This window comes from Centroberyx gerrardi, chromosome 7 (assembly GCF_048128805.1).
Source record: "Centroberyx gerrardi isolate f3 chromosome 7, fCenGer3.hap1.cur.20231027, whole genome shotgun sequence".
In the NCBI taxonomy this organism is placed as follows: domain Eukaryota; kingdom Metazoa; phylum Chordata; class Actinopteri; order Beryciformes; family Berycidae; genus Centroberyx; species Centroberyx gerrardi.
Genome location: NC_136003.1, coordinates 3,285,847 through 3,300,315, shown reverse-complemented (window position 1 = coordinate 3,300,315; position 14,469 = coordinate 3,285,847). Strand labels below are relative to the sequence as shown.

Here is a 14,469-nt window from a genome sequence, read left to right as displayed (position 1 = left end):
TTCAACAATTTTTAACAATCCTGTTACATGCGCATCCATTTGTCATGCGCAATATCTATATATATGTATATATATATATACATATATATATATATATATATATATATATGTATATATATATAAGACGCCACTGATCCGATTTTGACAAAACTTAGACTACAGCGGTGAGATGCATCACTGCACACGGTTTGGCCCAAGTATACTGATTGGCCCAAGGGGGAATTACAATTACAGCTCAAAACAAGGTGACATATTTGTTACTGATTGGTCCAGATGGGGGCTGTTCACTGTTTACTGTTAACCTTGTTTTTCTTTCCTTTCATTCCTTTCTCCTCCTCCTCTATTAGGTGGCTCCCAGTGGAATGAGTCGTGTTCAGACGATGGCCTGTGGTTCTTGCTCCAATGAGAATGCTTACAAAGCCATGTTTATTTGGTACAGGGTGAGTATGAATGAATTAATCAATTTATGTGACAATTTCATAAAATGACAGCACAATAAAGCCCTAAGGCTTATTTCCAAAGCTCATCACTTTAAATATAAGTCATTTACATAAACACAAAATCTTTTGTCAAGACTTGAGAAGCCAATCAGCGCCTTTGTGGGCGGGACTAAAGTTTGAATTGTTCATGCAACAGTTTTTTTATTGGCATTTCAGCAGAATAATATTTGTTGAAATCACCCTCTTAACCAACATATTGTCTTTGCAAAGACGATATTTTTGTCAAAAACGACCGACCTTCTTGGTGAAGTTACTAAATACGCCCAGCACCAGTGTCACCGAAAATGACATCAGAGCGACCGGATACATCAGTCACTAGTGATTGGTTTGGGGAAATTCAACCCCCCCACACACGGAAAATGGCTAACAAGGAGGCAATCTCAAGATGAATAAAAATAGATCTTATACTATCTCAACAACAAAATTCTAATTCTGTGGCTTTCCACATGACTCTGAGTCCCTGACTGTGTGTTTGGTTTTGCTATAGAACAAGGAGCGAGGCCACAACACACCATCTGATGACGACCTCAGCTCCTGCATGGTTAACCAGGTGGGTGAACGAGTACACTACTAATTATAATATGGGATGCCCCGCTATATTGTACTAAATATATGCCTCTCTCTATCTCTCTCTCTCTCTCTCTCTCTCTCTCTCTCTCTCTTTCTTTCTTTCTTTCTTTCTTCCTTTCTTCCAGGTACCAGGTTGTCCAGACCTCAGTATTTTATCATTCATGGGGGCCTTCCATGGAAGAACCATGGGTGAGTTATAGTATTTAACACTATCCCATAATGCCTCACTTCACCATTCTATACGCTGGCCTGTTTGTTTAGGTGACCGTTGGACTCATTGGACTCTACAGTATTTTGCTAGTATACTTTAGTGCAAAAAATTGTCATGAAAAATTTAAAACAGTTTGTTGTGGCTGACAGGTTCAATTTTCATTTTTGGGTGAACTATTCCTTTAAGAAGTCAGTTATCACCTTAAAGGGACATTCCACCAAAAAATAACATTTAGCGCTTTTAACAGATTGAGATTCAACTATATGAATATGTCTTGGTGGCCAGGCAAAGCAGTCTGTGCTTAATTCTCTTCATCACAATTTCTGGATTTGGAAGAGGTTGGCATCAAAATGACATAATCCTCTTCCCTCTGGCTGTTGAGGAAGAAGTACAGCCGGCGGGGAATTTTAATTTTCAGCACCCTGCCCTTAGGGGTTGCAGTCTCAGAAGGGATGTTGATCACAAGCAAGTAGCCGGTACAGAGAGAATCAAACTCGACAGCTAACGTTAGCTAACTGTAGCCAGTATTCCAAATTTTTCTATCAAGCAAGCACATATTTCCCAGCAGTTCAAAGTTCTTCAAAACTAAAGAGTAGTAGAGCTTGATACTACAACAGTAATTATAACAAAAAGAAAATAATGTTAATTAAAAGGCAAGTTTGTTGACCCACTTAAGTGTGTGGTAGAGTAGGCAAACTTACAGCTAACGTCTCCCATCATTATGGCTTTAACTTTAGGCCCAACGTTACACAGCTAATCAACACATTAGCTCACGTTAGCTAGTTGCTAAACATCCACATAGCTAGCTTCTATGCATACAAGCAAGCTAAGATCATTTCAAAAATAGCACTCTTTTATTTAGCTATACGGCAAAATATGAGTTCTAATGTCGTAATGTAACCCAGATTATTTTACCTTCGCGCCGGCGTAAGAATTCCTTATGTGAAAAATATGTCACAAGCTTTTCTGAACTCAGTGACAGCTTTTAGCCTTAGCTAAACTGGAATCTCAAAACATGTAGCTTTTCCAGTTTAAACTAATTTTTTATCACAAAGAGAGCAAGTGATACATTTTCCATGACATTCTAGACATGATGCATTAATGGATGATTTCCTCAGTCAGCTATAAATATTACATACATATTAGTCTTGTTGAACAGACTGTGGCAGTTCTAAATGTTGCTGAGCGGGGCGTTTGCAGTTTGATCCCCACTCAAAGTAAAGGCATTGATGCAGTGTGGCTGACTACAAGTGATGCGAGAATCAACCTTGACATATTAAAAACTCTTTATAGCAGGCTACATTGTGCACAAATAAGATACATCTTAGTTGTGTTCATTTTATTTGTTAGAATTATTACTTTTACACTTGCTTTTCAAACAGAAAAGTAGAAAGCTCTAAAAAGTAGAGCAGAGCTGACAATGAGATGCCTAAGCTTTCAACATCAGATTCAGAAAACACTTTATTGCCAAAACAGTAAATGTTCCGGAATTTGTCTTCAATATGAAAATAGGTCTGAATGAGAGAAGATGCCCTATGTCTCTCTCTCCATTCTTTGTTTGTTTGTCTTGACACTAGCGGCGTCTAGCTGTCATTGGCTGTGTTGTGGAGTGTCTGACAGTTGGACATCAGTACTGTTTACTGATAACGACTGCTGGTTGTTATGGAAAGAAATCCGCTTGTTCAAATTATTCTCACAAGATACAATTAGGACAGCACTTGTTCTGCATATAAACAGAATAGTGTGAGCGCACCGACCAGCCATCAATATGAAACTCAGAACCGTATTTGTGGCATTGTAGATACATCGCTAACACAGCGCCCCTGCCTCTTTAAGGTTGCCTGGCAACGACACACTCCAAAGCCATTCACAAGCTGGATGTGCCGTCGTTCGATTGGCCAATTGCCCCATTCCCCAGACTGCAGTACCCACTGGAGGAGTTTACCAGGGAGAATGCACAGGAAGAGGCCCGCTGTCTGGAGGAGGTAGGTGTGTGTGTGTGTGTGTGTGTGTGTGTGTGATATGTACAGTGACAGCACTTTTGTGTGTGCACATGAGCATAAATTATGGCTATCATCTTTTCCCCACAAAATTGAATTTGAACAAATTTGGCTTATAAGAATATTTTGAATGTGAATATTTACATGTAATTAAATTTCTCTCTATATATAATGGTGCTCTTAATGTCTTCCCTTTCCTTTTTACAATTGCAAGCAAATGTGGCAATAACAACAACAGTATTATCATATTAAATTGTTTTCTTAATCAAAGTGATCTGGAAACCACGCTACAGCATTGCTGCTAGCATGCATGATACACAGCACATTTAAAGGGAATTCACACTTTTGAAGATATTATTTCACATCTGAGCGTTAACTATTTAACAAAATTCTAATTTGATTCAGAGGTCAAAAAATGGCAGTGCTAGTGTGAATGAGAATAAACATGCTGCGTGTGTATGTGTGTTCGCTAACTCCTGTATGTGTTTCCGCTCAGGTGGAGGATCTGATTGTGAAGTGGAGGCAGAAGGGGAAGCCCGTGGCAGGCATTGTGATCGAGCCCATCCAGGCTGAAGGTGGAGATAACCATGCCACCCCAGACTTCTTCAAGAACCTCCGCAACATCGCTCGCAAGGTGAGAATTATCACTATGGCAACAGTTGGTTCAGATGGCCTCTGCCTGTTCTCATCGTGAATAGCTTCAACTTGACAATGAAGTTGTGTTAACTGGTTACTGAGGACAGACTAGATACTAGTATGTTTACATGTACAAATTATTCCAGATGATATCCCAATTAAAGAAATATTCAGGATATACATCTTCATACTCCAACTATGAGTGACCCTATGTATATATCCTGTTACCATGGAAAATGAACTAATTCAGATAGCGAAAACCAGCAGTATTTTTAATCAGGATAAACAAGGCCTGTCTGGATAATTGTAAGTAAACAAACTTAAACAAGTGGAAATTAGCTTGGTGCTATTTACATGCTTGTCACCTGTGAGCATCTTGGCAAGTAATGTAATAACTGTGACAGTCATGGATCCAGACACCTCTAATCATTTAGCAACACATTTTATATAGACAACAAATGGTTTGGAGTAGATATATGTTGTATGTCTTTAGTGTAAACAAAACCAAAGAAAACAAAGACAACATGGCTACCAAGTGCTTATGCCATCAGATAGTTGACCAAATGTGCTCACAATCCCCAAAATATACAAAATCCAAATCGTAGCTACAGCTACTGCTAGGAACACACTGGTGTCAAGCCAGCTAGATTAAAAAGTAGGATTTCCGGATACAACCTTAAAAATAAAACCTTGATTGATGAACTTGTACATGCCACACTTCTGGTACATTGAAGGCCCTTTTTTGTCTATAGAAAAAGAGATTTATAAACGTTTGCACATCCTCTTGATGGACAGCATTGCGCGGGGCTATGTTACAAGTAGTCAGTTACCACCATGTGCAGGCCAGGGGCATCAACAGAGATACTGTATATGTTTAGTTGGCTAAGTCTCTACTAGGGGCGTCTTGGGAAGACAATTTTCAAAAAAAAAAAAAAAAAAAGAACAGCCACAAAATGGTTGTTCCCCATGAGTTTTGAGAGTAGCAGTAGACCTAAAATCAATAAATAATTTGGCTTTGTTGTTGCAAAGAATATTTCTTTAAATTGCTTACAAGTTTGGTTATACAGTAATTCAACACCAGGGAGTGTGTACAGATTTGGCCTACAAGATCTATTCTCAAACTAAGTGTTGCAGCAAACCACCTGCGTATGAAGTAACAAGTATGTATGGGGTCTAAAAAGTGTTCACCAGTATCGCCCACCATTCTAATCCAGCAGTGGTCCAGCATCGGGCCATCAAACTCTTCTGATGGAGGTTTGCCTCTATGCCTTGCATCCTACTAAATGACATTGAAATCATGGGTGTGCTCTGGTCCTAGATTAGTAGTCCTACTTTTCGGTGTCAACAATCTCTTTTGCTCTATCTCTTTCCCACTTCTCAATCTCTTAACCACTGCCTCCCCTCAGCATGGCTGTGCTTTCCATGTGGATGAAGTCCAGACGGGTGGAGGGGCTACAGGAAAGTTCTGGGCCCATGAGCACTGGGGCATGGATGACCCTGCTGACATTGTCTCCTTCAGCAAGAAGCTCCTGACCGGTGGCTACTACCACAGGGATGAGCTGCAGGCTGACAAGGTCTCTCTCTTTTTTTTTTATCTTGACTACAAGGAATTTCAGCCCACATACAGGTCCTGCATGTTCACTTTACAGCGTTCATTTGCCAAAAGTGAAGCTGGATATGTGTGTAACCGTCCATTTACAAACTGTTTTAAATTTCTAAATTCCTTACCTGCCCCTCTCTCTCTTGCAAAGATGACATCAAGTGATCTGATCTCCATTCAAACTGATAGAAGGAAACTTAGGCTATAAAGGAAATCTTTTGAGCACATGGCATCAGCATATTGTTTGAATTAATCGGTAGACTACAGAGACAGAGGCTTGAGTCTAAAAATCTAAGAATATTAAGTCAATGGTCTATGGACATATGCTTGTCTTACAAACATATGGGTTTAGCTATTCGAATAAAGACATGACCGAAGAATAGAACACAAATATCACATGCAAATAACATTTGAACTAAGCTATTTGAACGTCTATTATAGGCGAGTGTAACTGTATGATAATAGGCCTATAATACACATTCATTATGCAAAAAAAAAAAATCAACAGATTAACATCTTAAAATATTTTAAAAATACCAAGAAAAGTGAAAAAAAAAGGTTATCTATATGAGCAGTATAGCGGTATATTCTCAAGCAAAACAGGCCAACATCAAGATTAGTGTTCTCATTTTGATAAGTGTTATTTACAGGTGTGTGTGTGTGTGTGTGTTTTGCGTCTAGCCATACCGTATCTTCAACACATGGATGGGCGACCCCTCGAAGAACCTATTCCTGTCTGAGGTTCTCAACGTGATTCGTAGAGAAAACCTTCTGGAGGAGGTGACGCGTTCCGGGAAAGCCTTGCTACATGGGTTATATGAGCTACAGGTAGGCCCAAGTGTGTGTGCGTGTGTGTGTGTGCTGTTTATCGTACTGTGCGTGGAAAAAGTTTACCAGGGCTTGTAAACAAAAGTCACATGAAACGGTGTCAGTATGTTATCTTGAAAAAATTGTAAAAAACCGAGCTTTCTGTCAATAGTTGTGTTCTATTTGGATAGGAACTATTTTTTCTCAAAGACGCACTACTTTCTAAACCGGTTTAAGCTCCACGAGAGCCAGAAGAATCCAAAAATAACTGCTGACAGAAAGCTGACGTTTTTTTTTACAGTTTTTTCAAGATAACATACTGACACCGGTATAATTATACGGTGAGCACTGTGTTTTGCAAAACAACATTTATCATAGTTTTCAAAGACTGTCACGTATGCCCCTAGGTTTCTATTGCAGTAAAGTGGGAGGGGGCCGCCCGGTGTTACCGGACAGGCGGAGCAGGCGGCTAGCGAAGTTATGGTTTCCACTAATACGGATCATGACAGAAAACATGTTATTTGGGCCCAGGGTTCAAAATACCAAACTATTCCTTTAAATGTCAGTTTTGAGGCTATTTTCGTGGCCTTGTTCAAATGAATGGGAAGTACAAATCTGAACGCTACAAACTCGTCCAGCTGCATCCAATCTTGATGATTAGTTCATATTCTGGTTTTCATGGCGGTCAAGTGCTTTAAGGCATTGTTCTCACGTGAACTGAAGGAGTAAATGCTCCAGAGTTTGAATAAATTGCTCCAAAACATGCCTGGTGTGAATGTGCCTTTAATGTATGTGTGTCCTCTTACCTTGCCCTCCGGTCCCCAGGCCCAGTACCCCAGCATACTGAGCCGAGCTCGAGGACAAGGGACTTTCTGCGCCATTGACGTCCGTGATGACCCCACACGCAACAGCATCATCCTCAAGGCCAGAGACAAGGGTAAGAAGCATTCTGCATTTATTCTCTTCATTCGGTTGCGCTGTTGTACCTTAAGTCCCCACAGAGTAAGCAGTAGTTGTCCTTCATAGTTTAGATTGGATTCCAAATTGCACTTGGATTATGTACAGGGTTTCTACTGTGGACTTGTCCATGACTTTCCATAACTAAGTCGGCGCGCTTTCATGACCTTAAAACTTTATTGTTTACTGGTTGGTAATGTTCAGTTAATGTTTCAGCTCAGAAAATGTTTAGTTTTAGTCTAGTTTTATATTCCTATAAAGCGACCCAATTTGAAATCCTTTAATATTCCCTGACTTCCTCAATTTATCAAATTCCCTGACTTTCCCTGTACAACTCTCAAAATCCCATGATATTTCACAAATGACATGACCAGTGGGAACCCTGTATAAATGAAATTCTTTGACCTAGACAAATCCTGGGTCCAATCCTTGGTGTTCTGGCTGCCAGCCGACGGTCAGACAGCCAGTCACCAGAGGTGGGGGACTCGAGTCACATGACTTGACTCGAGTCAGACTCGAGTAGAAAATTTGAAGACTTGAGACTTGCTTGACTAACATTGATAAAAGACTCGACTTGACTTTGACTTGGTATTCATGACTTGAGACTTGACTTAGACTTGAGACAGATGACTCGAAAGGACTTGACTTTTTTTTTTATTAAATATTTGCATTTTTCCAGATACTGAGAAGTTACGTTTTGTTTTTGAAACATGATTGGGTGACTTTTAGTGCAGTGCGCGCAACCCAGGCTTAAAAGACAGTGTCTAGCAGGACCTAGAAAACAATGCAAGACAGGATCGAGCTGAAAGCATGTTGAAAGGATTCTCCCATACCTGCGCTGATTTTCTCTCGAGCCATATATTACCAGACCGTTTCTGATTCAGACAAGACAGCTTATGAATTGACAGCTTTTCAAGACAGAGCTTCATCATTCTGTTCGCGGTCCCTCACCAGTTGGAGCCTTTTAATCAGAATAGTAGTCCAATCAGAATAAAAATGCCTCAATCAGAATAAACTGGCCGATCCGAATGAAATTTCATTCCGTTTGAGAGGGGTGGTATAACCCTTTAATAATCCGGTCGATGGATACAATTTCGTCATGTAAACGCTCATTCCGATCACTTTCCTTATCTCGCCTCTTTCTGCACATGCTCGCGCATTTAACGTAAGTAACGTCAATTACGTTACCCTTTTTTCCGGGAGGATTCGAATGGATGTGCTTGTTATTAACCCCGGGTCGCTCGGGCTTGATGTAGGCGGTGCAGCCCGTTTTTATATCAAGTCCTGACTCCGCCTCTCCGGGCCAGTGTCGGTTTACAGCGGTGAAAATTACAAATGGACCCAATCATTGCGGGGGCAAAACAAAACGTCTTTTTCTGATACTTATGGAGTCGTATGTTTTGATAAAACTGTTGCTTCATCAGAAAGAACAGCAGTAAAGAAATAACCGACGCAGGTCCATCTTTTAAAAACGTAAGCCCATGTTAGAGTGCTGGATTCGGTTTTTTGCGCATGTCAGAAACTTTTATTCTGATTACATACTGTGGAGCATGTAAACGCACATCTCAATGCGATCGTTATATTTAGCGCTCATGTAAACACTTGCGTGGCAATCTTCCTCCGGAATGATTTAATTCAGAATGAAAACAAATGTCTCATGTAACCGCAGAATGGTCTCTCCCTCTCTCTAATCAACTGTGTGACAAATGCAATCCTGCGAGATCAGGCAAACAAGATGGTGTTTTTCCTTGATGAGGATTAAAATTTCAGTGTTCTAAATTTATGGATGTATTAGTCTACACAATCCACAGCAGAAAATAGTAATCATCAGATAGAATACCATGTTTCATTTTCGCGCAATTTGAACAATTGCCTGTACAGTAGGTACTCGCATGTGTCGCATAATAAATACAAAGTGGGAAACTGCCGCGGGTATAATAATCTATTTCAACATTCAAAGGGTCTTAGATAAAGATTTCAAAACTGCCGTGATCATCCAGACATGCTAGTCACCCTCCACACCTAATATCAGTCATTTCAACTCTCTATTTTAACGTCACTATCCTCTATGTTGAAAACTGTCAATGGAAGGCCTAATTAAAGGAAAAACGACAAAATGCTTAGAGATGAAATAGCATACCAATATTGTATGCTATCATATATGTCTGTTTTAATGTAATAAGTGATTTTAAAATGTCAGTAGTGTAACCTAATGTAACCAGAGCAGCCTATATTTTTAGGAAGGAGGTTGAAAAGAAAAACATACCTGCAGCTCACAAAGGTAGCAATAACTAGTGATTGGTGGACACACACTATATTACAGTCATATTCCCATTAAGTTAGTGAAGACCAACAGAAACAGAAATTTCTCAAGTATCAACAACTACCAGACATTTACAGTATCTATACCAATTGGTCCCATCATCATGTTTTGTCTGAGAAAACAATCTATTTCATTTTATCAACAAAACTATTTTGTTAAATATTTTTTGCCCAAACTAAATAAAAGTAGTACTGATAATTTTTTTAACAACATGCATTTTGCACTCAAAAGAGTATTGATAAGTATTGGTATCGATAAGCAGTATCAATAGTGGTATTGGTATTAATAAAATCCTAACCATACCGATCCCTAGTTGTAGAGACTAGCTAACTAACAGGTGCAGTTTTCTCATGACATGGCTCGCCATTGTACCCCTTTCTCTCTTGTTTTAAGCACTTCTTTCATGGTGACTTGACTTGTGACTTGCTTGACCTGAGCAATGACTTGACTTGTCTTGCTTGACGTATAGCAGTGACTCGACTTGACTTGCTTGAGTCTAAACACAGTGACTTGGGACTTGCTTGAGACTTGAAGGTTAAGACTTGAGACTTGCTTGTGACTTGCACATGTGTGACTTACTCCCACCTCTGCCAGTCACAGAGTAACTGCTTGTTCACACTGATTGTGGGTGGTGTGAGGACCTGCGATGGCATCTATGTAGTGGTCTGATCTTGTGCAGCTACAAAGTTGTGACCAAGATTATGAAGTATTACCTTTCATAGCACCACATGGTTTTCATGAGTTAACAAAGCTAGCTAGGACGTGCTAATTAGGTAGCTTTAATTGATAATAAACAGAAGAACTCACAACTCGCAACCACTCTCCAAGCATCGTTTTTGAGACATTTATCCCTGTAGTCTTTGAAATAAAAGTTGCAGAGAACTAGGAAGTTTTGAATGGCTGTAATCAACTTATCCATTTTGCACTTGCTAGGCAGAACTACAGTTCATGAAATCAAATCAATTTGGTAGGGAAACAAGGAAGCATCGACATTTGATTGGGTGTTATTGACCGCTGACCACGAATAGCTCAGCCTACAAGCTTGTTGACCATCCACATGTCCACGCCGAGTTTAGTCACAGGCCTGGTCACTCAAATCTATCGGAAATGAATGGACTTCTGGTGACTTGTTGATTGTGCTGGTCATAGTGTGGATGCATGGTAAGTGTGTCTCTCATCAACAGGTGTCCTCCTGGGAGGCTGTGGTGAGCGATCAATTCGTTTCCGCCCGGCGCTGGTTTTCAAGGAGTACCATGTCCACCTCTTCCTCAACATCTTCAATGACGTGTTGGCCCAGCACAAATAAATCCTGACCCAGCAGGAACTCGACTGACCAACATGAGTTCTAGTCCAGCCAGGATGGAGGGGAAAGGGTCCATGCCATGATGAGCACAATCCACACAATAACACACACACACACAGCTCATATGTATTATATAAGTTGTTCCAAGGTCCGAGGACAGTTGAGCGTGCAACAGCAAACATTCACCACTCTACTCCTTTGCCACATATAAGAATGACGGTAGCTGAAAGGTTTCACAGAAAGTTTCAGGACTGATGCCACTACTGTGAAATTAAGCTTTGGAAATCACTGTTAATTACAACTATTAAAATCAAGAAGCTTTCTCATCTGATTTCTCCATTTGGGAAAGTCATGTTCATAAATGTAGACTGACATGTCCGAGGCCATAGCAATTTACGCAGATGAATTCTTGACCGATTGCCCCTCATGTGGCAGCAGATCTAGCACCATCCGCTTCACACCCATTTCCGTCGGCACTATTATTCCCTCCACACTTAGGGAAACCTACCAACTGCTTAACTGCTTAGTAGTAGATAAGGTGTTGAAGATCCCCGCTCTTACTGGACTTCACCTAGAGGCCCAAAACACAATCTCACCTAACCTAAGTATGTACAACTACTCTTTGTTTAATATGCTGGTATGCCAGTTCTTAATAGTTCTACCGCCCGACTTGCAGTCACTGAAGTGATTATAGTTACAAGTTTGTATTGATAAGACAGAGCAGAGTCCCTGGAGACAGATTACTATTAGTTCAAGAACTGTGTCAGTAGTGACTCTAACACATATAGGCTCTATTTCCCTGACATGAATAGTCCCATTCAATCAGGATTCCTAATTTCTTCCGACTAAGCCCAGTATACTTGTGGAAACCAGCCTTTTAGTCTTTTTTTAAAGCTCATTGTTTGTCCAGGAGTAATAGCCTAATGTTCATCACAGGATGATTCTATAGAAACCCAAATCTGTCTCTGTTCTGTCTGAAAGCAGTGAGGTGGCAGCCTGCATGTCATCCTGTCCATTAGAAATGTCCTTGTTATGCTTCTGACTCTTTTGCGTTGCTTTTTTTTTAGAAATGACTTTTCAGCTTGAGACGTTTTAGCCCAGAATAATGTGAATTTTGTAATGGACCAGGAAAATGTTAGAGATTATTTAGTGCCTGCATGTTACTTTAATGCGTCCATATTTTTGCTCCCTACTCAAATAATGGCGACCATCGGTAACTTAACTTGAACTCTGGTTTATAACACATTCATAACACTTGAAGAAGAGCTTCATATCAGCTGCGGTACATATTTATGAATACTGATTCACCCATGTCAGCTTTCACTTGGTTGTGATGTAATACTTGGCAATACTTGCCATTCATGACAAAGGATAGTAGATGAAACGTGTCAATTTATTGAACTTTTCTGACATTTCAAAGTGAAACTCCTGGGGATTGATATCAGAAAAATAAACAGAAAATGTACATATGGTAAGCAATGAAAATGTGTGTCATCAAGCTGTTTTTGATGTTGTATGCTGTTTACATAGTCTAGGCCTACCCCTCTCTTTTACCATCTTTCCATGTGCTTCTCAATCTCTTCACTGGACTTATGCTCACAGTTCAACCAGTTAACTGCTGCTAGCCTCCAGCTACTGGTTGGCTGGTAATTATAAGAGCTATCTTTAGCTAATTACCTTCCTACACAGCTTACTAGCAGTCTGTCTGCAGCCTAATACAGTCAGATATTTGGCTAGCACTAGCTTGCTACCTTTTTCCCAAGCATTATGATGACTAACTTTTGCTAGACAGCTAATGCACAAGCCTTTTCAAATGAATCAAAAACTGGCAAGCTAGCTTGTTAGATGACTAGCTCACATTAAGGCTATATTTCTTTAGTGCTGACATGTAGTATGTTAGGTAGCGCTAATATTAAATTTATGTCAAGCTTTGTTTTATCATGTGTTTTATGTCGTGCTACGTTGTGCTACACAAATTATATTACTATTATAATGCTTTTTGCATGAACCTGGAAGATGGCAATAGTCACTATTCAGGGACTGTTGCAAGCTGTGTAACTAGTTGCTAGTAATTAACAGTTAGCCAACCAGGCTATGTAAACCTTGGACTGTAAACTCCAGTGAACAGGGTGGGGAACACATGCAAAGGTGGGTACTAGAGAGGGTTAGTGCATACAATGTATAAAAAACAACTTCACAGCACAAATTATGAAAACTTTAAATTGTTTTCTAGTTGAAAACGGCAATTGGTTGGAGGACCTTTATTTTGAAATTTCTGCTCAATAAATTGCTGCTCTACCACTATGTCACAAATTAGTATAGAAAGCTTAAATGAGACCTGCGTCAGCTTGTGTGAATGTGCCACGATGTAGCTGTTCTGAAGCTTTTGAGCAGGTGTTAGGAATGTGTCACTGAGTTCATTAGTGTTACCCAACTGATTAAGATCCAATTATTAACATACTTATCCTGCCTAATATAAATATGTATAAATATATTAACATCTGTTTACATTCATGTTGCAGAAATTCTGTCCAGTAAGGCTAATGTAGAAGTATTTGTTGATTCGTAACGACACATGGGGCCAGTTTCACAGAATTAAAACGTCATCCTGCACATAAATGCTTATTTTAACACAGATCTCCTCTGAGGGAAACAGAATGATGTTCCGGGATGTGGCTCAGTGCATGTCCGCCAGACTGGCCCCATGATGTTGGCCATACTTTAAGCATTATTGTTGAGATTGTCAAACCCATAGTTGATGTACAGCTAGGTATTGACATTGTTTTAAATGCCTCTTTCAATGTTTATATCTATGTTGTGGTCACATTAGGAGGTTATCCTAGTCCGTCTATAATAGATTGAGGATTATGATGGTGATGGTGATGGTGATGAGAGTGCCTGTCTCCTCGCTGGGTCAAGTCAGTATTACATAGAGAGCTGTGTATCATTAATGACCTGTCTTAAATTTTTTAACAGTACTGTTGTTTGCACTGTTAATGTGAGATATAAAAAGATTATTGATGTAATTATTTTAGATGGCTCTAATTGTTGTTGTCTATAAAGCATCCTCTCTATGTACTGTAAAACAATAAACCATAATGCAATTTTGAGTAACTTCTTTGGGTTTTTATTGCTAACAATCCTTTTTGACTTACTAGGCCTACCTTATTTTCTCAGGAAGATTTGTGTCAGGAAGTGTGAGTGTGTGTGGTGTGATGGGGGGGGGGGGGGGGGGGGGTCTCAAATAGGTCTTCCTTCAATATCTGCCACTTGCTGCCCCTTTATCACTCCAGACTGAGGTGATGAACTCCCAAAGTCTTGAGTTTGAGTGCTACTCTCAACCTATACTGTAAGTTTAGGGTAGGGAAGGTTACTGTCAAAATGGAAGAAGAACAACAACAACAGCTTTTGAATCACATTTTAGTTTATTTTCGATTGTTTATTTGATTGTGATGAATGGGAGTCGTACTCATTTCTGGTTTTAAAACTCGATCTCTGTTGGTGTTCATGTAACTTGTTCCCTCCACTGTGACCTCACTGACCAGCAAGACCGAATTCACTT

General features: G+C 39.8%; 1 protein-coding gene across 1 annotated transcript in view; it reads left to right on the top strand.

The window, feature by feature from the left end:
* abat (4-aminobutyrate aminotransferase) overlaps positions 1-14,017 on the top strand; it is a 46,517-nt gene extending 32,500 nt beyond the window's left edge. The window contains exons 8-16 of the mRNA XM_078284828.1: positions 348-440; positions 988-1,050; positions 1,196-1,259; positions 3,118-3,266; positions 3,778-3,915; positions 5,324-5,491; positions 6,199-6,345; positions 7,150-7,261; positions 10,789-14,017. Coding sequence (XP_078140954.1) covers positions 348-440; positions 988-1,050; positions 1,196-1,259; positions 3,118-3,266; positions 3,778-3,915; positions 5,324-5,491; positions 6,199-6,345; positions 7,150-7,261; positions 10,789-10,910 — 1,056 coding nt within the window. The 3' untranslated portion in view covers positions 10,911-14,017. The remainder of the gene's footprint in view (positions 1-347; positions 441-987; positions 1,051-1,195; positions 1,260-3,117; positions 3,267-3,777; positions 3,916-5,323; positions 5,492-6,198; positions 6,346-7,149; positions 7,262-10,788) is intronic.
* Positions 14,018-14,469: the final 452 nt, after the last annotated feature.